At 46.1% G+C, this 27,146-nt stretch overlaps 1 protein-coding gene across 2 annotated transcripts in view; it reads left to right on the top strand.

Annotated features, from left to right (window-relative positions):
• Positions 1-27,146, top strand: part of cntnap1 (contactin associated protein 1) — a 60,755-nt gene that overhangs the window by 30,592 nt on the left and 3,017 nt on the right. The window contains exons 13-22 of one of the 2 annotated variants that reach the window (XM_078529520.1): positions 1,471-1,674; positions 2,055-2,211; positions 2,406-2,533; positions 3,022-3,189; positions 3,719-3,937; positions 4,514-4,753; positions 15,407-15,634; positions 22,915-23,048; positions 24,145-24,238; positions 26,540-26,767. In XM_078529520.1, the coding sequence (XP_078385646.1) occupies positions 1,471-1,674; positions 2,055-2,211; positions 2,406-2,533; positions 3,022-3,189; positions 3,719-3,937; positions 4,514-4,753; positions 15,407-15,634; positions 22,915-23,048; positions 24,145-24,238; positions 26,540-26,767 (1,800 nt within the window). The remainder of the gene's footprint in view (positions 1-1,470; positions 1,675-2,054; positions 2,212-2,405; positions 2,534-3,021; positions 3,190-3,718; positions 3,938-4,513; positions 4,754-15,406; positions 15,635-22,914; positions 23,049-24,144; positions 24,239-26,539; positions 26,768-27,146) is intronic. The other variant, XM_078529519.1, reaches the window with a different exon arrangement.

The raw sequence follows: 27,146 nt of genomic DNA, 5'->3' as shown, positions 1-27,146 counted from the left end.
TTCAAGCTGCACTGTTACCCCAGTGTGGGGTATCACTGGTTCAAGCTGCACTGTTACCCCAGTGTGGGGTATCACTGGTTCACGTTGTACTGTTACCCCAGTGTGGGGTATCACTGGTTCAGGCTGCACTGTTACCCCAGTGTGGGGTATCACTGGTTCACGTTGTACTGTTACCCCAGTGTGGGGTATCACTGGTTCACGTTGTACTGTTACCCCAGTGTGGGGTATCACTGGTTCACGTTGTACTGTTACCCCAGTGTGGGGTATCACTGGTTCAGGCTGCACTGTTACCCCAGTGTGGGGTATCACTGGTTCACGTTGTACTGTTACCCCAGTGTGGGGTATCACTGGTTCATGTTGTACTGTTACCCCAGTGTGGGGTATCACTGGTTCAGGCTGCACTGAGTGCTACACCAGCTACTGCACCTGTGGGGAGTTTGAGCTATATTGGGGTTCTGGAAAGTGGTGGGAGAGTGGCGCAGGGTGGATCAGGGGTGTGGGTAGGTTGGTGGTGTTGCATTGGGGAGAGGGGAGGGTGGATCAGGGTGGGGTCTAGATTGAGGGGGTGGAGGATCACTTTGATTGTGCAGCGGGTGTGGGATCACAAGGTGGGTGTGGGATCACAAGGTGGGTGCGGGATCACAAGGTGGGTGTGGGATCACGGGGCGGGTGTGGGATCACAAGGCGGGTGTGGGATCACAAGGTGGGTGTGGGATCACAAGGTGGGTGCGGGATCACAAGGTGGGTGCGGGATCACAAGGTGGGTGCGGGATCACAAGGTGGATGTGGGATCACAAGGCGGGTGTGGGATCACAAGGCGGGTGCGGGATCACAAGGCGGGTGTGGGATCTCAGGGCGGGTGTGGGATCACGGGGCGGATGTGGGATCTCAGGGCGGGTGTGGGATCACGGGGCGGGTGTGGGATCACAAGGCGGGTGTGGGATCACGGGGCGGATGTGGGATCTCGGGGCGGGTGTGGGATCTCGGGGCGGGTGCGGGATCACGGGGCGGGTGTGGGATCACAAGGCAGGTGTGGGATCACGGGGCGGATGTGGGATCACAAGGCGGGTGCGGGATCTCGGGGCGGGTGTGGGATCACAAGGCGGGTGTAGGATCACGGGGCGGATGTGGGATCACAAGGCGGGTGTGGGATCTCGGGGCGGGTGTGGGATCACAAGGCGGGTGTGGGATCACGGGGCGGATGTGGGATCACAAGGCGGGTGCGGGATCTCGGGGCGGGTGTGGGATCACAAGGCGGGTTTGGGATCACGGGCTGGGTGTGGGATCACAAGGCGGGTGTGGGATCACGGGGCAGGTGTGGGATCATAAGGCGGGTGTGGGATCTCGGGGCGGGTGTGGGATCGCGGGGCCGGTTCGAGATTGCGGCCAGGTTTAGGATGCGGGGCGGGTGTTGCTGGCGCTGGGCTGTGTGATAAGATTGGAACTCACCCACTGACGTTGTGTTGACAGAGGAGAAAGCCTGGACAGTTGTTTATCATCTGCAGCAACAAGAGACCAAAGTAACAGGCTCGACTTTGGAGAAACCTTTCGTGGGGCAGATCAAATATTACAACAACACAGAGGAGGAGATTTCTGCAATAACTCTAGCAGCTGAGTATTGTGAACAGATGATCTCCTTCTCCTGCTATAGGTCCAGGCTCCTCAACAGTCCAGGTGAGTAAAGCTCTTGTGAGTGGAAGCCAATGCGTATTTACGCCAAACTCTGCCATCAGACTCAACTTGGGGAGGAAAGATCAGTTTGTCAGTTTTAGATCTGTTCTTAGATAGATTTGGTATCAATAGATACCAAAATGATCTATTGGTATGGCAACAAATTCATAGATACACAGTGGCCTGTCTGTAGCACTGTCCCTCTGCGATTTCTCTGCCAGTCCCTCTGGGAATTCTCTGCCTGTCCCTCTGGGAATTCTCTGCCTGTCCCTCTGGGAGTCCTCTGCCTGTCTCATTGTGATTCCTCTGCCTGTCTCATTGTGATTCCTCTGCCTGTCTCATTGTGATTCCTCTGCCTGTCTCTCTGTGCTTTTTCCTCTTAGCTGGGCTGCCTTTCTCCTGGTGGCTGGGCCGTGGATCTGAGAAACATTTCTATTGGGGAGGTGCGAGTCCTGGGAGTCAGAGATGTTCCTGTGGGATGGAGAGAACTTGCACTGACCCAAAGTATTACTGCAATTGTGATGCAGACTACAGGCAGTGGTGAGTCTAGCTGTGTGGTTCCTGTCTCTGAGAGGGAGAACCATCCTGTCTATTCTCAAAATATTTCATTGTGTTTATTAAAGGGCATCTGGAAAATGTCTCTGACTGTGGCCCTGCTCCTATTCCCCCCCTGTATATGTCTCTCTCTCGTCCTCTCTCTCTCTCTCTAAGACTAATCTCTCCGTCTTCACCAGGAAGTATGACCGAGGTTTGCTAACGTATAAGGAGGATCTGCCAGTTACTAAAGTTGTTGTTGGCGACACAGGCCGCTCAGGCTCTGAGGCTCGATTTAATGTGGGACCTTTACGTTGCTATGGAGATGGTGAGTGTCCTAGGGCGAGGCTGTTCGTGGGGGTTGAGATGTGGACAGTAGGCACTTGATGGCAAAATGAAGGCAGAAATTAAGGCTGGAAACCTGAAATAAAAACAGAAAATCCCGGAAATGTTCAGCGGGTCTGACAGCTTCTGTGGAGGGAGAAAAAGAGTTAGCGCTTCAGGTCACTGAGCTTTCATCAGTTAGGTCCCTGGGGATGGGCAGGAAGATGGAGCAGTATCACTGGACCTGAGGAGGAGAGGGGTAGCCTTAGGGGTGGGCGAGGGGAGGTGGTGTTCAGGCCACTGGAGGCGGGGAGGGCTGAGGGGGAAGGGGTGCATTGTCACGACCCCGAGCGGGGAATGAGGGGGGTGGGGATTATTGCTGGGTTTTGGGTGGTGGTGGGGGCAGTTATGTTGCTTTACGGGGATGTTGATGGGATTTTATTGGAATTATTGTTAGCTGGCCCTACATTGAAGGGTTTGTTTCTTTCACAGGGGGATCCTGGAACTCTGCCTCATTTGTTCATGGGAATTACCTTATGTTTCCGAGCTTCAATCCTGGCCCCAGTGCTGACATTTCTTTCTACTTTAAAACCACATCCTCCTATGGCGTCTTCCTGGAGAATTCGGGATACAGGAACTTTATCCAGCTGGAACTGAAATGTGAGTTTCATTATTTGAAGTTGTGGATGCAGTAAAATAAAAATTAAAGCATATTGATAAAAGGCTATTAACCCAGTGAGGAATCATTGAAATAATTTAACAGATTAGGTAACGGAGACAAAACTCTGACTGACTGAAGAGGTAGCAACAAAATCCTGAAGCAAAGTGAGCCGCCTCCTGAGATCTACCCCCATCTCTCCCCCCATCTCGCTCTCTCCCCCCCATTTCTCCTATTCCTTGTGATTTATGATCCTGATTTCAGCTCACATTCTCTCTCACTCTGACAATTTACAGCTTAACTGTTTGAGGTGTAGACCTGACAGTGGCTGCTGGAATGAGTCTCCCCCTCCCCACCCCCTCGCCATCCCCAGGTCAGTGTGTGTGACCACTGACCCCACGGGTTCTGTGTGTGACCCTGTTGACCCCAGCTTCAGTGAGTGCCCTCCCGACCCCACAGGTTTGGTGTGCGTGACCTCCAACCCTTGTGTTCAGCAAGTGACCCCCTGACCTCCGCCCTGGTGTTTTGCAGCAGAGCTGGTGGTTGCATTCTCCTTTGATGTGGGTGATGGGCCACAGGAGCTACAGGTGGAAGCTGCGGCCCCGCTGAATGATGATGCCTGGCATTTCGTGGAGGCTGAGATCAACGTAAAGTTTACCCGTTTGCGGCTGGATGAGTTGCCATGGAAAGTGAGAGAGGCGCCGCCACAGAGCTATGTATCCCTGAAGCTTGAAAAGCCGCTGTTCGTGGGTAAGTTTCAAATTCCTCAAACTCAGCTTCCAGTGAAGTACAAAGATCACCTTGGAAGCTGTGTGTTTTCAGTGTGAAGATCAGATTCCGGCCTGAGGCTTTCTAATGGACATTGCAATTGTGACTCTTAATGTGGGAAAGAGAAGGCGGGCTGGGGAGGAAGATTTTTATGTTCCTGAGCTGTGGAATTTGCTGGATTTCTATGTTTGGGATTGCCTCCTGCCTGACAGGTAGTAGGTAACCCCAGGAATACTAGACTCCCCCGGTCCAGCACTCAGTCAGTGTCTGAAAGTGACATTCCAGGGTGGAAAGCTTAGCGAGATGTGACTGTGCTGAGATCTGCCACATGCCGTCCATTCCAAACTTTTTGTACTTTGTTCTTGCTCATTGCTGCATTATTTATTTCTTTTTGTTGAAAGACATCCTTCGGTTGGGCGTTTAACAGGATGTTGAGAGGGCCTGAACTTTAATGTGGCTGCGGCCAGTCTCTGGGAGGAGCTCAGTGTATCTTTCACAGTCCAGATGTGATCTTATTCCTGCCTCTGTAGCTGAGCCTGTTGCTGTTTTGTGTGACAGGGGCAGCTGAGTACAGGCTGAACGCTTTCTTTGGCTGCCTGCGTGGGCTAAGAATGAACGGAGAAATCCTGAACCTGGAACGGGAAGCCAATATGACAGAGGGAGTGAATGCAGGCTGTGTGGGACAGTGCAGTGGTCCTGAAATGCTGTGTCAGAACGGAGGGCGATGTATCGAGAGGTATAGCACGTACAAGTGTGACTGCAATGCCAGTGCCTTTGATGGGCCATTCTGCAATAAAGGTACCAGCTCTTAAACAGACCTCCGTTATCTGGTGACAGGCTCGGGTTATTCTCTAACCGGTATCTTTCTGTAGTTTCTCTTCTATCTCCCCACCATTCCCTCCCTGAGCTCTTGGCCATGACACCCACTCTCTTGCTCTCCAAACTCTATTCCCACCAAAATGCTGATCACCCAACTTCCCTTCCTGGTCCCCAAGATAGCTGATGTTCTCTCTCAGGTACTGTTCCTCTCTCTTTCGAATTTGCTGTTATCATTCCTCTCCTCAAAAAAGCATTTAACCCCTCTGTCCGTGCAAACTACCATCCCCATTTCCAATCTCTTACTTTTCCTCCATTCGAACAATGATTACGCTTCATTTAAGGCAGAGGGTTAAGTAATTGTCCAGCTAGGTGGGATTGCTGCCTCTGATTCCATTCTTATCCGTCTAATCATATCCGAGAATCACCCGCGATGGCTTCTCTTCTTGTTCCCACATGTTTACCTCTGGTGTTTCCCAGGGATCTATCCTTGCTCCCCCCCTCCTGTCTCTTATCTACATGCTGCCTCTTGGCATCATTATTGGAAACATGTCGCTTTTCATGTGACTCCAATTTTGCCTCACTACCACTACCATCGACTTCTCCACTGTCTAAGTTTATCAGACTGCTTGTCCGACATCCAGAACTAGATTAACAGAACTTTCATAGCAATGGACCAACAGAAATTGCCCATTTAAACCTCTGAGCCTGTTCCTCTATTCAATGAGATCTGTAGCCTAATGACCCACTTTTCCCCATGTCCCCTAATACCTTTGGATAACAAAACATCTATCAATTCTTAAAATTAACAATTGATCGAGCATCAACTGCTGTCTGTGGAAGAGAGTTCCAAACTTCTACCACCCTTTGTGTAGACGTGGTTCCTAATGTTACTCATGAAAGGCCTGACTCCAATCCTCAACTCCCCAACCAGTGGAAATAGATTCCCTCTACCCTATCTGTTCCCCCTAACATCTTGAAAACTTTGATTAAATCAGCCCTTAACCTTCTAAATTCCAGGGAATACAACCCTAGTTTGTGTAATTTCTCCTCGTAATTTAACCTTTGGAATCCAGTATCATTCTGGCAAGTCCACACTATACTCCCTCAAGGGCCAGTAGATCCTTCCTGAGGTGTGGTGCCCAGAACTGCTCCCAGTACCCCAGGTGTGGTCTAACCAGGACTTTGTACAGCTGAAGCAGGACTTCTACCCCTTGTATTGTAGACCTGCAGATAGAAAGGTCAACTTTCCATTTGTCTTTTTGATTATTTTCTGTACCTGTTCAAGACAGATTGGTCCCTGGGATGAAATTTAAATTTATTCTTTCATGAGATGTGGGCACCACTGGCAAGGTCAGCATTTCTTGTCCATCCCTAATTGCCCTTGAACTGTGGCTTTGCTGGGCCAAGTCAGAGGGCAGTTAAGAGTCAACCACATTGCCGTAGGTCTGGAGTCACATGTAGGCCAGACCAGGTAAGGATGGCAGATTTCCTTCCTCGAAAGACATTATGAACTGGATGGGTTTTTACGACAATTGATGATAGTTTCATGGTCACCATGAGAGGATTGTCCTATGATGAGAGGCTGAGTGGCTTGGGTCTATACTCTCTGGTGCTTAGAAGAATGAAATGTGATCTCGTTGAAATATGTAAGATTATGCAGGGGCTTGATAGGTAGACAATGAGATGTTGTTTTCCCTGGTCGGGGAACCTAAAACTCGTGGACACAGTCTCAGGATAAGGGGCCAATCATTTTGACTGAGGTGAGGAGAAATTACTTCACTCAAAGGGTTGTGAATCTTTGGAATTCACCACAGAATGTTTAAGTTACAAGAGAGCATTCAGCCCCTCGAGCCTGATGCAACTCTCTACAACGGCAATTTAGCGAGTCTCACTCTCCAGGCCTCCTCTCTTAGCCCTGCAAGAAAGCCACAATGAAACCTGCCTCTACCCCACTCTCAGGCAGTGTATTCCTGACCCTAACACCTCAGCATAAGGAAATGTTTTTTCTCATGCCGCCTTTGGTCCTTTTACCAACCTAGGTTGGTAAAAGGTTGGAAGGTTCTCGAGCCTTCCACCAATGGAAACAGTTTCTCTATATCCACCCTGTCCAGATTCCTCATGATTTTGAACACCTCTATCAAATTATCTCTAGGAGAACAGCCCCAGCTTCTGCAGTCTGTCCATGTAACTGAAACCCTTCACCCTGGAACCATTCCTGTGAATCTTTTCTGCATCCTTCCTAAAGTGTGGTACCCAGAATCAGGCAGAAGAGTCCAGTTGTGGCCAGGCCAGTGTTTTATAAAGATTCAATATAACTTCCTTGTTTTTTGCTCTGCCTCAATTTATAAAGCCCCAATTTATAAATCCCAGGATATATATTCCTTTTTAACCACTTTCTCAACCTGAAAATTTAATAATTTGTGCACGTTTATCCTCAGCCCTTTGTTCCTGCTCCCTGTTTAGAATTGTATCCTTCAGTTTATATTCTCTCCTCATTATTTCTACCAAAATGGATTGCTTCACATCTGCCACGTTTCTGCTCGTTCCACCCAACTGTCTATGTCTCCTTGAAGCCTATCATCATCTTCCTCAAAGTTCACTGTGCTTCCAAGTTTTGAGTCATTTGCAAATTTTGAAATGGAGCCCTGCACACCTAAGACGAAGTCATAAATCCACTATAACCTTCCTTGTCCAGAATACTTGGGACCAAGGTATTTCCAGATTTTGGAATTTACTGGATTTTGGAATAATTTGGATCAGTATGTACCAGCAGGGGAAACCACATTTATCAGTGAGTGCCGATTACTGTGTGCGCGTGCGTGTGTGCACACGTGTGAGTGTGTGTGTGCATGCTGAGGGGCTAATTACCGCGGTGTGTGTGTGCGTTGTTATGGCATCCCCCCCCACCCCCGGGTGAGGTTCCCCAAAGTTGTTGATCTAGGTAAGACCGTCAATTTGTCACCGTCTGGCTGGGACAACTCCAAATTGTTATGTCCCGGGTGAGGTCTGGATCCCTGTCTTTATTCAGCCCATGTTGGTCGCATCAAGATTTAATCTAAAAATGATCCCTTTTGCGGATACCTTTTCCCAGACCCAATCGTTCTGGCTTTGAAGGAGCCATTTTAATTGGACTTCCTTGAGTTAAAGGTATGTAAGTTTATAAACTACTAAAGGCAAGAAAGGATCAAACACATGCATGTATGGTCATACAGGTTAAAAATAAGAATTTAGCTTGAAGTAAGTGAATATAAAGGAAGGTATATAGAACAGTCCTTGACTCGTGGGGAGTAGGTGATTGAGTGTTGCGATTTGAGGTTCCAATAGTGTTGACTCTGGTAGAGGAATAGTCAGTTTTGAGGTTCCAGTAGTGTTGATTCCAGTAGAGAGAGAGATCGGGATACCTACAAAATGGCATTTTGCAGGGGTACAGTGTGTGGCTGTTATGGAGTCAAACTTCCAACACCTGCTCTCTCAGAACACCCACCAACAGACAAACACCAGGGCAGCTTTTCAGCTCACTTTTAACCCCTCCTTTGTCTATTCCAAGTGGGAAGTGAATTCACAAATCAGTCTGGGAATTGATGAGGTGTCCCATTGTTTCTACCAGAGGGAGCAATTACTTTCTGGATGTCTTTAGAAGTATCTTGTCTGGCAACAGGGTGGGTTCCATTATCTCTTAGGGAGTTACCCTGCAGTATTCCAGCCCGTGGCTTGTGTGCATTTTTAAAAACTCAGGTTCTATTTTAAAGTCCAATGTTTCTGGGTGCAATGCGGTGTTTTTTCCCTTCATTAATATCATGACAGTGTGCATGTGTGCATGTGTGCAGAGGGGCTGATTACTCGTGTGTGCTTGTGTCTGTGTGTGCATGTGTGTGCGTGTACGTGCAGAGGGGCTGATTACCCTCTGGGTTACATTATATGTGCCCCCATTGGGCATGGTTTTGGCAGGGGTGCATGTAAAATAGGGTGCATGCCCACCCCATCACCTTCCCACCCACTCCTGAATTATGGGGCTGAGCTGGGGGATCAGCAGGAAGCCCGTCTGTCTTATTTAAATAAATAATCATGTATTATAAGAGTGTTTGGGCAGAACAGGGGTTAATGTGGGACTGGAGAACAGTACCACCCACAGTATGATGTAGAGAGGAAGGAGCCAGCATGGAGACAGCTACCACAGAGGGCTGCACCTTGGAGATGTATATAGTTATGAGTTACTATTAAATGGTTTACGTTCAACCATACAAGCCTCCAGACCTCTTAGTAAGACACCAAACAACCTTACAACATGGTGGCAGTGAAAGATGGATCCAGACATCCCAGAGAAGCTGGAGAAGGAACCCAGAATCTCAAAGCATGAAAATGCTAAAGAAACACAAGCCTGACCTGAGAGATGTGCACCTAAATTGAAGACAGAGTTGGAGATCATCTTAAAAAAAGCTCCCTTGCAGAGCTGGAGGCTGAAGGACTCCACCAGGGCACATGGAGGGCCATTGCCAGACCTGAGTGAACACAGAGTCAAGAGACCTGGCTAAATCACAAGAAGGGTGAGAAAAATACAGTAACAAAATCTGGGATTACCTTTTAAAATAGGCAGCAATCAGGGTCAGCACATCTGCAGCACAGCTGCGAGATGCTGCAGCAGTGGGTCCATAGCCGGCACCATAACACGTGGGGGCCGAGCTGGACTGAAGGGAAAGAAAGTTTTTAAAAACGGCAGGCAGAGTTCAAAAATCGCTTCCCAGTTGATTCCCAGGCTTAGAGGAGCAGGTAGCTGGGCCCAAGCTACTTGTTTTGATGTTTCCTGGAGAATCGATTGGTTTGAAAAACTGGCCCCGTCAGTGCAGTGGGAACGCTCCGAAACCTGACCAGCGCGGGAAGATCGAAGAGACAAAAAAAAAGGCAGCTGCAGAGCCACCTTGAAGAGAAAAAAATTTTAAGAGGTACCCACCTGTTATAAAAAACGGCCATGGATAGAAAATTAAAACTACCAGACCAGGTAGGGCTAGGGCCAAACCAGACCTAAAATTGGGAGCCTTAGAGAAGAAAATTTTTAGATTACAGGAGTACATCAGGATTAAGTAGGAAATCAGAAGAACTGCAAGTTAATATGTTTTTATACTACTTTGGCGTATTTGCGGATGAAGTAATCCTAAGACAAGGTATAGATGAATCCTCAACCACATTTGGTGACCTACTGAAAGCCTTTGACAGATATTTTAAACGTCAAGTTGTGTAGAGTGCAGACCTTAAAAGATCTAGAGCACCCCCAGTAAAGCACCGAAAGGGCCAGGAGACCCAGGCCGAGAGAGACAATACCTAAGCAAACCATAAGATTGTCACAGACCATGTCAGCGCAATGAAGTGCATGAGCCGAAGAGTTTAGTGCAGAAGAAAGAGGCTGAGAAGCCGCTGAAAAACTTAAAAATAGAGCTTTTGAAAATGCTGACTCATTACCTAGGTGACACTGTGGAGCAAGCGGCTGGCTGTGAATGAAGGAAAGCTGTCTGAGGTAACCCAAAAGAAACAAAATCTGCAAAAAGAAAATGAACAGCTGATTGTCCTTCAAGATAAATTGCTAAAGGAGTACATAACTCTTCAGCAACATGAAGAAATGAAATCTGTCTTGAACAACGGAATGAAAGAACGGCAGACAAACTCAAGGACATTCTGTTGAATTACAAGAAAAGTCAGGAGGAAGCAATTGAGCTTTGCAAAGAAAAAGAAAACCTGGCGAAGCACCTTCATGGGCAGCAAGGATTCCTCAGTTCAAAGTTTGTTCCTCTGCAAAATTATGGAGAGAAGCAAAACGAATTTAATGTCACTCTGAACCAACTGAAGAACCAGTTGGCAGAGAAATCTCAGCAATGTTCCGTATTCCAGGAGGAAGCCAAGGGGTGTAAGAAAGAGACTGAAGAGCTGAAGATGCAGCTGAATGAAAAGAGGAGGAATTAAAAGGAAAAGCTGTAGAGCTTTCTAAGCCTGAGACCAGATAATGAGGCCATGAGCTGCGCAATTACAGAACTGGAACAAGCTAAGACTTCGCCAGAGACAGACCTGACCAATAGTGAAAGCAAAATGAAGGACAAGGACAAAGCTCAGCTGTAGGTGGAGAAAGGAAAGACAGAAATAAGATCGGAAAATGTAAATCCCACACTGAAACTTAAGGAACTAGAAGAAAAAGCACTGGATTCTTCAAACATACTGAGAACGTTTGAAAAGCGACATCACTGCAATGAAAATCAAGAATCTAGAATGTCAAGAATCAAGAAAAACCTAAACAGTTGCAAGGGAAAGTAGAAATTCTCCCAAAGGAACAGTCAGTGACAAGTGAAGAAGGATTCCGAAAGGAACTGAATGCCCAGGTGAAGTTGTTAAAGTGCGTATAAGGATTTCATAGATAACTTTGAAACAAAGATAACTCTGAACTCATCAGAGTAGTTACTGAGCTGAATGAAAAGATTCATAAGCTCAAAAAAGGATTTAAAAATAAGAATAAACAAAAACTTAGTTGAAATTGTGAAACAAATGGAAATGAAGGTTCCATTTTTGAAACATAAACATTCAGCAAGATCATGGCCGATCCCACGGAAAAGAAAACCTGCGTCCACTCTAGGAATGAATGGAGTGAACATTCCCTTCGGAAGGAATGGGTCAAACCATGGTGTCTGAACAAAGCAGACGGGCTGTTGATAAAGAAAACTTCAACTGGAAGGAACGCAAAAAGCGAATCAAATGGAGACAACCAAGTGTCGAAAACACAGAGTGCAACAATTTCAACATCAAACTGACAAAGTCAACACAAAGCAACGGAGACTGCCATCCCTCCAAACGTGACAGAACAAGATCTGGAAGAATTGTCAAGCCTCCAGACTGCCTGAATTTATAAAGTCAGAGACTTGAGAGTGGAGAAGGGGTAGCAAGTAAAGAAAGACCGTATTGTAAATATATTTGGATGAAGACTTGGGGGGAGATGTAGTATAAGGGTGTTTGGGCACAGCAAGGGTTAATATGGGACTGCCCACAGTATGATGTAGAGTCACTTGATGGTAGACTGTGTGTGGAGTAGAGTCTGAAAGGAGCCAGCATGGAGACAACCCATGTATGGCTGTACCTTGGATATGTATATAGTTTAGGTTCAAGCCTGCCAATCGGCCATTCTGAACGCATCATGTCCCTGAGCCTCCCCCTTCAAGACCAGCAGCATGCAACTCTCATCAGCACTTATGCTTCACCCAGAAGGCTAACCCAGCTGATGAAGATAAGTTCTACTCTGATCTCCGTGAAGTCATCCAGAATGCCCTTCCTAAGGACAAAATTGTTGTCCTTGGCAATTTCAACGCTAGACTTCGCTGTGACAACCAGGCATGGAAGGGAGTGCCTGGAAACCATGGAGTTGGAAACTGCAATGAAAACAAATGTCTACTCTTGGAATTGTGTGCAGAGAAGAAGCTGTCCATAGCCAACATCATCTTTCAACAAAAAGATTGCTTCAAGACCACATGGATACATCCCCCCTCTAAACACTGGCACCTGATAGACTACATCTTGGTGCGCCAGTGCGACCTAAAGGATGTCTTGCAAACTAGAGTCATGCCCAGTGCTGACTGCCATACATTCACTTGAAGCTGAACTTCCATTTCAGGCCTAAGCCCAAGAACAGACCAAGAGACAGCCCATCAAAGAGTTAGCAACCTGCAAACCTCACCTTGCAGAGATAGATAACAAGCAACCTTACAGAGCAGACTGGAACATCCTGACCTCACTGCTGATTCCACTCCAGAAGAACTCTGGGAGTATATCAAAGCTGCAGTACTGGATACTTCCAATAACATCACCAGACCAGCACCAAGAATAAGGATTAGTTTGATGAAAATGACAAGAAAATCCAAGATGTGCTAGCAATAAAAAGGTCAGCTCACCTGGCTCAGCTGGCTAAGAGAAAAAGACAGCTTATAGTCAAACACACAGCACCCTCAGCGTAGACTGAGGAACATCCAAAATGACTGGTGGATTGCGCTTGCTAAAAAAAACTCAACTGTGCGCTGATACTGGCGACATAAGAAGCTTCTACGAAGCACTAAAATTTGCCTATGGACCAACATATCAAACCCAAAACCCCCTGAGGTGCGCTGATGGCAAGACTCTACACATCGACAGGGAGTCAGGATCGCTGGTCGGAGCACTTTGAAACACACTTCAGCACCAGGTGCACAGCGCATGATGCTGCCATCAACCACGTTGAACAACAGGCGGTCAAAGAAGAACTGAATGAGAGCCCAACTCTGGAGGAAACTGTGACCGTCATCACCCAAATGAAGAGCAACAAAGCCCCCGAGTCGATGGAATTCCACCTTGAAACATGGTGTCCCTGCCCTAAATACCAAGCTCCATGAGTTATTCATGGCCTGCTGGCAACAGGGCAGATTCCACAGGATCTTCATGCTGCCGTTATCACCTTGTACAATATTCAGACGAGAAAAGTCAGATTGCTCCAACTAGCGAGAGATCACCCTCCTTTCCATCGCTGGGAAGATCCTGGCGCGAATACTTCGGAACAGACTCATGCCCACCATCGCGGAAAGAAACCTCCCAGAGAGCCAGTGTGGTTTCAGAGCAAACAGGGGTACCAAGATTGTGTTGGACGGAGAGCTGACCACTGGTAAATGGGACAGAGGGCCCCCGCACAAACATTTCAAGGAATCCCTGAAGAATTCGCTCTCTGTGTGCCACTTCGACCATCGCCAGTAGGAAGCACAGGCCATGGACCATGATGCCTAGAGGTGCCAGATCGGGAGTGCTACAGACACCTTTGAGACTGAGCAAAGAGCCAGCATTAAAGAGAAAAGGAGGAGAAGGATAGATCCAATTGCCCCAGCACTAACTATACCTTCACCTGCACCCGCTGTGGGAGAATCTGCTAGTCACGGGTAGGGCTGACCAACAGGCCTTCAAATGATGGGAAAATACAACCTTTCAAAACATCTTCGCGAAGAAATGCCAAGAAGAAGATGTCCAATAAATGGTTTATGTTTAGCCATAAAACCCTCCAGATCTCTTAGTGAGACATCAAACAACCTTACCACGTGTGTGTGTCTATGGAGGGGCCGACTGCACTCTGTGTGCGTGCATGTGTGCGTGTGTGTGTGGAGAAGGGGGCTGCATTTTACATGCCCCCACTGGGTGTGCTTTTGGTGGGTGGGGGCATGTAAAATGGCCACCCACCCCACCACCTTCCCCTCACCCCCATAGTACAGGGAGTGGGCAGCCCGCACGCCATATTTAAATAAATAATCAAGGGCCAATTGTTAACAAGCCTATTGCCCGCAATAATACACCGCCCACGGCATAACAAGGTTGGCATGGGCAGTGCAGCTGCAGTGAGCAGGCTGCTTTTTTTAAAAAAACATTTTCAAAGGGCATGAAGGAAGGTGGGTGCCCTCCTAGTGCTGCGAGGGCTGCTGGAGCTGACGGCCAACCTGATTAGAGGCAGAAGCCCCACACTCACAAGCTTAGCCCACCTGCAGCGCATTGTGGATGGCGTGGAGTGTGTTTTTGTTCTGGGCGGATGAGCCATCCACCTCCCCTCCACCCGCCTGCACTCTCCACCTCCCCCATAATATTCTGCCCTGTGTGTCCACGCAGAGGGGCTGATTACACTGTGCGTGTGTGGGGAGGTTGTGTGTGCATGTGCGCGTATGCATGGGTGTGTGTGTGTTTGGGTGTGTGTGTGTGTGTGCATGGGGGGTGTGTGTGTTTGCATGTGTGTGTGTGTGCATGCGTGTGCATATGGGGGTGTATGTGTGTAGGGAGTGTGCATGTGTGTGTATGGGGGTGTGTGTCTGCGTGTGCGTGTGTGTGCATGTGTGGGGGTGTGTGCATTGTGTGTATGCATGCGTGCGTGCGTGCCTGTGTGTGTGTGTGTGTGTGTGTGTATGTTGGGGGGGTGGGGTGAGTTGGCAGAGAATCTGATTCCTGGATCTGAAACATATTTTTGCCCACCCTCAAAAACCTGCTTGAAACATCTGGCGTCTTTTTCTATCTTCTCCTGCTCAAATACGTTAGAGGCACTTATACTTGACAAAGGCCATTAAAATCATGGCCATAGATTTACCATTAACTATTGGGCCATAACACTGACTCTTGCTGCACTATGCTGGATTGTATGTGGGCTCAAACAAAATTCTGGGATACCTGAAGTCCAAGCTGTCGTCCTAATTGCAAACCTTGGGAAAAACTAATGTACACCCTCCTCCAATGTACACCCTCCCTCCAATGCACACCTTCCTTCAATGTACACCCTCCTCCAATGTACACCCTCCCTCCAATGCACACCTTCCTTCAATGTACACCCTCCTCCAATGTACACCTTCCTCCAGTGTACACCTTCCCCCAGTGTACACCCTCCTTCCAATGTACACTTTCCTCCAATGTATACCCTCCCTCCAATGTAGACCTTCCTTCAATGTACACCCTCCTCCAGTGTACACCCTCCCCCAATGTACATCCTCCTCCAATGTACCACTTCTTCCAGACTGAAAAACATCCCTTCACAATTGGTCAATTGTAAGCAGTGAGTGCTGTGAATATCAATGCTATTCCTTCTGACTGTGACTATGATCTGTTTGTTTCCAGTTATTGGTGGGTATTTTGAGCCTGGAACCTATGTGCGTTATGGTTTCCAATCACCGTTCACAGCAGCAGCAAGAGCCTTTGCGAATATGATGGTTCCACTGAGTCATGGTTTTAACTCAACCAGTGAGGAGATTGTCTTCAGTTTCAAAACATCGCAACCACCAAGTGTTCTCATGTACATCAGCTCCTACTCCAGAGATTACCTTGCAGTGATTATCAAACATGATGGTAAGCACACACCTACACCAACACATCAACATGTCAATGTAGCTGCACACAAATTAACACACATACACTATTAACTCAATTATACACCCAAGTTTCAACAACCAGACATGCATGTTGATACATGTACTCACGTTAACACTGCATTATTATCAGGTGAATTAACACATTTTAGTGAATTCTGTCTTTCCTGATTTCCTTTGTCCATTCAATTGTCATGAAGGAAAATTGGTCACAGTGAAAAAGTGACTAATCACGTCAGTTTATACCACCAGTCTGACTCTAGTGACAGGTTTACACCTATACTTCCTTCTCTCGAGCCAACTGGCAATGATAGAATGTGGCTCAATTAAAGAATTGGGTACTTTCCCTGCCAGCCCTAAATTCCAGCTGCCATTTCTGATACATGAATCACAAAAAAGTTAGTATGCAGGTACAGCAAGTCATTAGGAAGGCGAACAGATTATTTATTGCAAGGGGAATGGAATATAAAAGTGGGGACGTTTTGCTACAGTTGTACAAGGCATTGGAGTACTGAGTACAGCTTTGGATATAATTGCACTAGAAGCAGTTCAGAGAAGGTTCACTCGACTGATTCCTGGGATATGAGGAAAGGTTGGACAGGTTGGGCCTGTGCCCATTGGAAACAAAAACAGAATTACCTGGAAAAACTCAGCAGGTCTGGCAGCATCGGTGGAGAAGAAATCAGTTAACGTTTTGAGCCTTCATGGCCCTTCGGCAGAACTGAAGCATAGTTAGGAGAAAGGAGAAATATAAGCTGGTTTAAGGTGGGAGCGGGGGGCGGGGGGGGAAGAGAGAAGTTGAGGGTGTGGTGATTGTGGAGATAAGCAAGCCGTGATAGGAGCAGATAATCAAAAGATGTCACAGATAAAAGGATCAAAGAGGTGTTGAAGGTGGTGATATTTGTCTAAGAAAAGTGACATCTTTGTCTCTTGATCCTTTTGTCTGTGACATCTTTTGATTATCTGCTCCTATCACGGCTTGCTTATCTCCACAATCACCACACCCTCAACTTCTCTCTTCCCCCCCCGCCACCCCCCAACCTTAAACCAGCTTATATTTCTCCTTTCTCCTAACTATGCTTCAGTTCTGCCAAAGGGCCATGAAGGCTCGAAACGTTAACTGATTTCTTCTCCACCGATGCTGCCAGACCTGCTGAGTTTTTCCAGGTAATTCTGTTTTTGTTTTGGATTTCCAGCATCCGCAGTAGCTTTTAGCTTTTTGTTTTTATCTCTGTGCCCATTGGAGTTTAGAAGAATGAGCGATGATCTTATTGAATCATGATTCTGACAGGACTTGATAGGGTGGATGCCGGGAGGATGTTTCTCCTTATGGGGGAGACTAGAACTAGGGGACACAGTTTAAAAATAAGCGATCACCCATTTAATATAGAGACAAGGAGAATCTTTTTCTCTGAGGTTGTTAGTCTTTGGAAATGGAGTGGAGCTGAGGAAATAGTGCAGACTTGGAGCTTGGTGAGACGGGGAGTTTGGGGAAGGAGTTGTTCGTTTCCTCTTTGTATCTTTCTCACCCCATAGAAATTGGTTTTTACTCTACTACAGGGAAAGCTGTTTGATGAGTATCTGGTAAATGGGTAAGTTCCATTCTATCCCTAAGGCTTTAAATAGTACACTAATTGGTGGTAAAGTTAATAAAATATATACAAAAGCAACGTAAATAAGTGAATAATATAATTAAGTAATTATTTATAACGCATTAAGGGTGGAAGGACAGGTGATGTGTCAAGGCTGCAGCATATGGGAGCTCCTGGATAACATTGTGATCCACAGCAAACACGTCTGCAGTAAGTGTTTGCGGCTCGAGGAACCTCTAACTATTGCACAAATGCCATCCTGGGTTAACAGTGCTACCCCTCCACCTTTACCTAGTTTCCTATTCTTGCTGAATGTCCCTTAATATTCAGGAAGCAATTCTTGTCATTCAGCAGCCACGTCTCCGTAATGGCTAGCAGATCATATTTATTTACTTCAATGTGCGCTTTCAATTCACTTACTTTGTTATGAATGCTACACGCATTCAGATACAGAGCCTTTAGTTTTGTCTTTTTGCTATCTTTGTAACATCTAGTCTTGATTCTTGGTGCATTCTTAGAATTTTTTCTCTCTGTCCCTTCCTGCCATCCCCCGACCCTCATTTCCCATCTTACTATGTTCCTCTCTCACCCGGTCTCTACTCTTTGATATATCACATCTTCCCATATTTGATCCCTTGCCCCACTATTTAGTTTAAAACCCTCTCTACTTCCCTTGTTATGTGGTTCGCAAGAACACTGGTCCCAGCACGGTTCAGGCGTAGACTGTCCCAACAGTACAGCCCCCACTTTCCCCAGTATTGGTGCCAGTACTTAGTTAACTTTAACTTAGTTAAACTATTTCTATTTCCAACACCCTTTATCACAAGCATCCAATACTTGTTCTTGTATACTTTGTCCTACGTTGTGGTTCAGGAGATCAGGATGCAGAATCGGTTTGGATGGCGATGAGGAATAGTAGGGGAAAGAAGTCACTGGTGGGAGTGGTCTACAGGCCCCCTAACAGTAACCACAACTAAGTTATATTTGTATTTGTAGGTGTTAGGAATGAGTTTTAGCTTTAATGTTTAAGTTTGATTTGTATTTCTATATTTGTGTGTTAAGAAAGGTCGAATTAAGTTTTAGTTTCACTTTAAAAGGTGCCTGCATTTTTACTGAGAGTTTTACAACTGTTGCAGCTAAGTTAAACAAACAAGAGTAGAAAAAAACAGTGCTGTTGCCTAGCAACAGGGGTCCGGAGAGGCAACTACCATCCACAAACACCCACAAAAACTAAAGAAACAGCAGTTTTGAAGGCAGCTGCCAGGCAGAAGCAGCCTAAAAGGGGCAGATAGCCAGTTCCAAGCTAAAATTGGTTGAAAGTAGCTGCCAGAGAGAGAGACTGGAGCAAAAGGGACAGATAGCAACTCTCAAGCTAAAGAAAAGATCCCAAAATCCAGGGGAGTGGAACAGGAGAAAGTCCCAAGCAGACCTTCTAGTCAAAGGAAGGACAGGAATCTGGAAAAGGCCCTGTTAATGAAGTTAAGAGTGAAGGGCAGAGAGAAAGGCTCCAAGCTTCAGATTTAAAGAGACAAAAGCCGCTGAAAGCAGATTTAAAGTGAGAACAGCTTGCAGGAGGCAAGAAGGTCCAAAGAGACGGCTGAAGGTCTGTAACTCTTTGCTCTGGGCATGTGAAACAGTGATGTACTGTTGATGGCTGAATCGGTGAGAGAGAGCGCGTGGAAGACAGCTTGAGTGCATGTGGTGACCCAGGGAAGAGAAACATCAGAAGGAAAGTTCAAAACCCTGGAGGTGAACCATTGCAGAAGGTGTCTGAGAGAAAGCATCAGTTTGGGAGAAGATTCCAAGGTGAATTCTTGGAAAGTAGAGATTGGAAACCCTCATGTGAAAGACAGAGTGCAGTGAGGCCGGTTGGCTCATGGTGTGACAAGCATCTGGGGGAAGTTGAGGAGAGATCCATAACATCTGTTTGAAGTGGCATCTGACACTTGGTTTCAGAATGTGGTGTATCTGACCACAGGTTGCCAATTGGTTTACATGGACTGTACTTACTGTGAACATTAGAGGATAAGATAGTTTAGTACCTGTGTTATCCTTAAAAATCTGTATATATCTGTAAAGATATGGTTGTGGGTGAAGGAGTATTTTTATACTTTTCTTGTTTAATAAATGTTTTATTCTTTTGTTAAAACTTCATTAGCTGACTCTGGTGACTCTGTTCAGTGGCTACTCTCCACGTATCTAAACAAACAAATTAAAAGTTGGGATCTATCAAGCTGGGTTCCACCCTGGGATCAGGCTTGTCTGGGGCAACCTCAGCTGGAGATCACAACAAAGGGCAGCAATAATCACAGGTGATTTTAATCTACGTATAAACTGGAAAAATCAGATTGGCAGTAGTAGCCTGGATGAGGAGTTCATAGAATGCTTTCGAGATAGTTTCTCAGAACAGCACATTCTGGAACCAACCAGAAAGCAGGTTATGTTAGACTTGGGGCAGGATCTTCTGGTCGATGAGTGGGGGACAGGGCCCGCCCGCTCGCTAACGTGTAAAATGAGGCGGGATGACGTCGGGTGGAACTCCTGACATCACCCCGCGTCATTTCCATTTTCAGGTTGGCGGGGATGCAGCTGAGTCAGCTGTGCACCCACCGACCTATCAACAGCCTATTGAGGCCTTTGAAAAACTAATTAAGGTCATTAATGGACGTGCCAATTCAACCTTAAGGTTGGTGGGCAGGCCGGGAGTCCAGGTGGGCTTCAGAAAAAACATGAAACCTCATCCACGGGCGGGATGAGGTGTCATGAGGGTGGTTAAATTTTTAGCAAATCTTTCAATAAAAGTTATGGACATGTCCCAACTCATGTGACAGTGTCAGGGAAATTTTTTGATCATTTCTATTAAAACTTTTAATTCCGTGCTGATCTCCCTGAGGCAGCACTTAGCCCCAGGGAGATCTGTGCACTCTTTTGCGTGCATACATGCGCAAAAGAACACACTCCCGGCTGAGGGAATCCCCTCCCCGCCCGCACAGGGAGCGCATAGCGCTTCCTGGTGGACATCATGCTGGGCGAGCCTTAATTGGCCCGCCCATGTAAAATGTCGGCACGCCCCCACTGGGGGCGCCGATCGGAGGTGCGCCCACCTGCACCTGCTCCTGCACCTCTCCCCCAACGGGGGGAAAATTTTTCCCTTGGTATTGTGTAATGTGACAGGATTAATTAATGACCTCAGAGTACAGGCACCCCTCGGTTGCAGCGACCACAATATGATCAAATTTTACATCCAGTTTTAAAGGGAGAAGAGTGGGTCTAAGACTAGTATTTTAAACTTAAATAAGGACAACTATGCAGGGATAAAAGCTGAGCTAGCTGAAGTGAACTGGGAAACTAGGCCAGAGGTTAGATCAATAGAGAAGCAATGCCAGACATTTAAGGGGATATTTCAGAATACTCAGATTAGGTATATTCCTACTATAAAGAAAAATTCTAAAGGGTGGATCCACCATCTGTGGTTAACTAAAGAAGTTAGAGAAAGCATCAGACTTAAGGAAAAAGCATATAACTACACAAAGATGAGTGGCAGGTCAGGTGACTGGTCAGAATATAAAGAACGGCAGAGAATGACTAAAAGGTTAATCAGGAGAAAGAAATTAGAGTATGAGAAGAAGCAAGCTGGAAATACAAAAATGGATAGCAAGAGTTTCTATAGGTATTTAAACAGGAAAAGAATAGGTAAAGTGAGTGTTGAGAGTGAGAACGGGGAATTAATAGATAATAAGGAAATGACAGATGAAATGAACAAATATTTTGCTTCTGTCTTCACTATAGAGGATACAAAAACATTCCAGTAATTGCTGTAAATCAGGAGGTAATGGGGAGGGAGGAACTTGGTGCAATTACAATCATTAGGGAAGTGGTACTGAGCAAACTGATGGAGCTGTGGGCTGACAAGTCTCTGGGTCCGGATTGACTTCACCCTAGGGTCTTAAAAAAGGTGGCTAATCAGGTAGTTGCTGCATTGGCATTAATTTTCCAGAATTCCCTAGATTCTGGAAAGATTCCATCAGACTGGAAAGTAGCAAATGTAACCCAATGAAGGATTATATTAAGAAGGGAGGAAGGCAGAAAACAGGAAACTATAGGCCAATTAGCTTGAAATCTATCATGGGGAAGGAATTAGAGTCGATCATTAAGGAGGTTATAGCTGGGCAATTAGAAAAATCAAGGTAATTGGGAAGAGTCAGTATGGTTTTGTGAAAGGGAAATCATGTTTAACCAATTTATTGGAGTCCTTTGAAGGAGTAACATGCACTGTGGATAAAGGGGAGTCTGTAGATGTGCTGTACTTGGATTTCTAGAAGGCATTTGATAAGGTGCCAAATCAAAGGTTATTGCCGAAAATAAAAGCTCATGGTCTATGGGGTAACATGTTAGCCTGGATAGGGGATTGGCTGTCTGGCAGAAAACAGAGAGTATGCATAAATGGGTCTTTGTCTGATTGGCAGGATGTGACGAGTGGCGTCCCACAGGGGTCTGTGCTGGGACCTCAACTTTTTACAATTTACATCAATGACTTAAATGAGGGGAGTGAAGGCATGTAACTAAATTTACAGATGACACAAAGGTAGGTAGGAAAGTATGTTGTGAAGAAGACATAAGGAGTTTTCAAACAGATATAGATAATTGAGTGAGTTGGCAAAAATCTGGCGGATGGAGTATATTGTGGGAAAATGTGAAGTTGTTCACTTTGGCAGGAAGAATAAAAAAGCAAAGTATTACTTAAACAGAGAACAACTGCAGAATTCTGAGATGCAGGGGGATCTAGGTGTTCTCGTGCATTAGTCACAAAAAGTTAGTATGCAGGTACAGCAAGTAATTCAGGAAGCTAATGGAATGCTATCCTTTATTACGAGAGGAATTGAACATATAAGTAAGGATGTTATACTTTAGTTATACAGGGCAATGGTGAGACCACATCTCAAATACTGTGTGCAGTTTAGGTCTCCTTATTTAAGGAAGGATGTAAATGTGTTGGAGGCGGTTCAGAGGCGGTTTACTGGATTGATACCTGGAATGAGTGGGTTGTCTTATGAGGAAAGGCTGGACAGACTGGGCTTGTTTCCACTGAGGTTTAGAAGAGTGAGGGGTGATTTGATTGAAGTGTATAAGATCCTGAACGGCCTTGACAAGGTGGAGGTAGAAAGGATGTTTCCCCTTGTGGGTGAGTCCAGAACTAGGGGGCACTGTTTTAAAATTAGGGGTCGCCCTTTTAGGACAGAGATGAGGGGAAATTTTTTTTTCTCAGAGGGTTGTGCAACTTTGAAACTCTGCCTCAGAAGGCGGTGGAGGCGGGGTCACTGAACATTTTTAAGTCAATAGCAGACAGATTCTTGTTAGGTAAGGGAATCAAAAATTATTGAGGGTAGATGGGAATGTGGAATTCGAAACACTAACAGATCAGCCGTGATCATATTGAATGGCGGAGCAGGATTGAGGGGCTGAATGACCTACTCCTGCTCCTAATTCATATGTCCTGAGCTCCGGAGATTGTTGGATGTCTTTGGATTGGTGGGCTCTGGGTGAAGATCTTGCCTTGGCTGCTTCTCTCCCCTTGTTATTTTTGTTCTATGTAGCTGGACAATTCAAGAACAAAACATATTAAATTTGGAAATCTTTGCAATGAGGTTGTTGGCTTTTCCCCCCACAGGCAGTTTGGTGCTTCGGTACCAGCTTGGCTCCTTTGCCAATCCCTACACTAGGATCCTGGTAAAGGAGAACGTGGCAGATGGCAAAGCTCATTGGGTCAACATCACCAGACAAGACCGTGACATCTATACACAGGTACCGTACTCGGAGCGAACACAGGCCCCATCACAACAGGCTGGAATAAGGTTGCATGTCACCAAGCAGAGACTGGATCATTGAACTGAGCTGCAAACTCGCTGCCAACTAGACTTGCACCAGGAAGTGAGAGAATCAACATGTACAAATTGCAATACTTTGTTCGCACCAGATCCATTGACAGTATTAGTTGGAGTGACCACCACACAGTCCTTTTGGAGACCAAGTCTCGTCTTTGCACTGAAGACACTCTCCATTATGTTGTGTGGTGTTACCAGCATGTTAAACAGGGTAGATTCATAACAGATCTAGCAGCTCAAAACTGGACATCCATGAGGTGCTGTGGGCCATCAGCAGCAACAGAATTGTACTCGAACACAATCTGTAACCTCATGGCCTAGCATATCTCTCATTCAACTAATAGCATCAAGCCAGAGGATCAACCCTGGTTCAATGAAGAGTGCAGGAGGGCATACAGGAGCAGCACCAGGCATATCTAAAACTGAGTTGTCAACCTGGTGAGGCTATAACACAGGACTACTTGCATGCTAGTCAATGGCTTGAATCATACAACCCCACTCCCCCAAACACCCCCACGGACATTCCCATCCTCACCCCATTCCCCCCCAAACCATGGTCACCCCTTACCCCCTCCACCACCCCCATGGACACTTCCCTTCCCGCCCCACAGACACGCCCCTCCTTACCACACCACCACCGCACCCCCACACAGAATGGACACACCTTTTCTCCCAAGGACTTTCTACTTTACCCACCCCTTCCAAGGACACTTCCTTCCCGGCCCCATGGACACTCCCCTCATACCCCCACTATGGATATTCCCTTAGCCCCCTACCCCTTCCCTTCCCCCCGTTCCCATGGACACTCCGCTCCCCCTTCTCTCTGCTCCTGCAACCCCCCATCCTGCACCATCCCCTCCACTCCCTGACCCACAGACACTCCTTTCCCCCTCCCACCCCACAGACATGCCCCTCCACCCATGGTACTGAGTTCCCTTGGTGTTTGGGCATGGTAATTTCTGGCTGTTACAGTAAAACATGTTTTTAACTTTTTCTCTAATCTGCTCTTCCTTCAGGTGGATGAGTATCCGATTGTCAGAGACCGGATTTCTCTGTGGGGAGATAAGAATTTTGATTCTCCTAGGTCTCTCTTCCTGGGACGAGTGATGGGTAAGGGTTATAATTTTCTGCAGTTTCTCTGCTCCTTCTTTATTTCTTTCGAAGCTCTCACTGAACTGGGACTGTGTGTGACTCTTGCAAGCAGCTCCTTTTGGATTTTGCATTTATATAAATGTTTAAATTGCTCTTGCTCATTAATATGATACAGTCAATAAACCTTACACCTCTGATCAAAATCCTGTCACACTCCAATACTGGGACGCAGCATCTAGGTTGCCAGCAAGTGCAGTGCTGCATTGTCAGGGACACAGTGCTGAGGGAGCTCTGCACTGTCTGAGTGACAGGACTGAGGGAGCTCTGCACTGTCTGAGTGACAGGACTGAGGGAGCTCTGCACTGTCTGAGTGACAGGACTGAGGGAGCTCTGCAACGTCGGAGGGTCAGGACTGAGGGAGTGCTGAACTGGAAGAGGGGCAAGATGGAAGACACATTGCACTGGCAGAAGGAGTGCTGCCCTGCTGTTGTACTATTGAAGAGAGTCTTATTGGACGGTGAGAACTCTAAGTAGGAGAATGGGAGCCAGCTTTGGGTCAGTTGGAAGTTTGTCCCACCGAACAGTTCATAAATAAGTGGAATACGCGAAGAGGGGAAGATAATTCATGGAATAAATTGTGAACAGGAGAAACAGAAAATTAGAAAAGGGAACAGATTAAATAATGAGGAACAGAAGAAGGCCATTCAGCCCCTCAAGCCTGTTTCGCAATTGAATGAGATTGTGGTTGATCTGTAACCTAACTCCTCCTACCCACCTTTGTCCCATATCCTGTAATACCTTCAGTTAATAAAAATCCCTCAATATCAGATTTGAAATTTACAATTGATTTAGCAACAATTGCCATTTAAGAAAGAAAATTTCACACTTGTACCACTGTTAGAAGTGGAAGTGTTTCCTCATTTCACTCCTAAAAAGTCTGGCTTTAATTTTTGGACTCAGCTCCCAAGTCCTAGATTTCCATCCAATAGAAATAGTTTCTCTCTATCTGCCCTATCTGTTCCCTCTTATATCTTGAAAACTTTGATCAAATCACCCCTTAACCTTGTAAATTTCGAGGAGTACAAGCCTAGTTTATGTAATCTCTTCTCGTAATGTAATTCTTTCCTGAGATAGTGGGACTGTCCCACGAGGTTCGATCGAGGGCCCTGGGCTTGTATTCTCCAGAGTTTAGAAGAATGAGAAGTGATCTCTTTGAAGTGTACAAAATTCTTAGCGGGCTCGACAGGGTAGATGCAGGAAGGATGTTTCCCTTGGCTGGGGAGTCTAGAACCAGGGGACACAGTCTCAGAATAAGGGGGTGGGCCATTTAGGACTGAGATGAGGAGGAATTTCTTCACTCAGAGGGTGGTGAATCTTTATAATTCTCTACCCAGAGGACTGTGGAAGCTCAATCATTGAGCATGGTTAACACAGAAATCGATAGATTTCTGGAGACTAATGACATCTAGGGACATGGGGATAGTGTGGGAAAATGTTGCTTAGGTGGAAGATCAGCCATGATTGAATTGAATGGCGGAGCAGGCTTGAACAGCTGAATGGCGTACTCCTGCTCCTATTTCCTATGTTCCTTGGAATCAGGGTATCATTCTGGTAAATCCACCCTTCACTGCCTAATATAACCTTCCTAAAGTGTGATGCCCAGAACTGTTCACAGTACTCAGTGCGTGATCTAACAAGGACTTTGCATAGCTGAAGTGTGACTTCACCCCCTTGTATTTTAGCCCTTGAGATGTAAAGAACAGCATTCCATTAGCCTTTTGGATTATTTTCTGTATCTGTTCCTGAGATTTTAATGATCTGTATACCTGGATCTTCCTAAGTCTCTTTGGACCTTCACTGTTTTTAGCTTTTTACCATTTAGAAAGTCCCAAAATGGATAACCTCATGTTTGCCTACATTGAAATTCATTCACTGCAGTTTTGCCCATTCACTAAATCCAGAAATATTGCCTTGTGGGACACTACTAGGCACATCCTGCCAGTTAGAGTACCCACCCATTGTCCCTACTCTCTGTCTCTTGTCATTCAGCTAATTTCCTGATCAGATCATTAGTTTACTTTCAATTCCAGGAGTTTCAACTTTAGCTAACAGTATCTTGTAAGGTATTTTATCAAATGCCTTCTGGAAATCCATATCAATAACATCCATAGGCATTCATTAGTCAGCTATTCAAAAATTTTGATCCGGTTCACCTGGCAATGATGTGTCACTTGCAAGAGGACAATGTGATCTGTGTGTGTAAATCTACCTCTGTTATCTGTGCTAATTTATTGTGTTTCCGTGATGATTCCCTGACAGAGGTAGGTGTTCTGGACCCAGAGATACAACGGTTTAACACCCCAGGTTTTACAGGGTGCCTGGCTGGAGTCAGCTTTAATGGAATTGCCCCATTAAAAGTGGCACTGAGAACGGACACCAATCGGACTGTGGAGGTTTTGGGGGAGTTGGTGGAATCAAACTGTGGTTCTCTCCCCATAATTCTGTCTTCAGTCCTTCTGGAGGAAGATCCATGGGCTTTGCATCCAGGTACAGAAGGAACTGCATGTTGGGAGGGACTTTGTCAAAATGTATGAATGAATTCTTTCTCAAGTTACTGCCAGTTTAATGTTGCAAGCATCATCACAATCTGAATTCTCATTTTTAATGCACCAACAACTTGCATTTAATTAGAGCCTTGTTATTTTTGAAAAGGAGATTTGGATTTTCACCAATTTCTCAGATAAAACTGGGCAAGGGGTGGCAGGGAGAGAGCGAGAGGGGGGCATGGGTGGAGAGTGTGAGGTGTGGTTAGAGGGGTGGGTGGGTGGAGGGGAGTATGAGAGCATTTTCTGGTGTGCATGGGGTGAGGGAAAGTTGGTTGAGGTTGTGTAACAGAGGAGAGTGGGGGGAGGGACAGTGTGAGGGA

The sequence above is a fragment of the Cetorhinus maximus genome, chromosome 25, assembly GCF_964194155.1.
Source record: "Cetorhinus maximus chromosome 25, sCetMax3.hap1.1, whole genome shotgun sequence".
Taxonomy (NCBI): Eukaryota; Metazoa; Chordata; class Chondrichthyes; order Lamniformes; family Cetorhinidae; genus Cetorhinus; species Cetorhinus maximus.
Note: the sequence above shows the minus strand (reverse complement) of the source record. Positions and strands in the feature narration are given on the sequence as shown.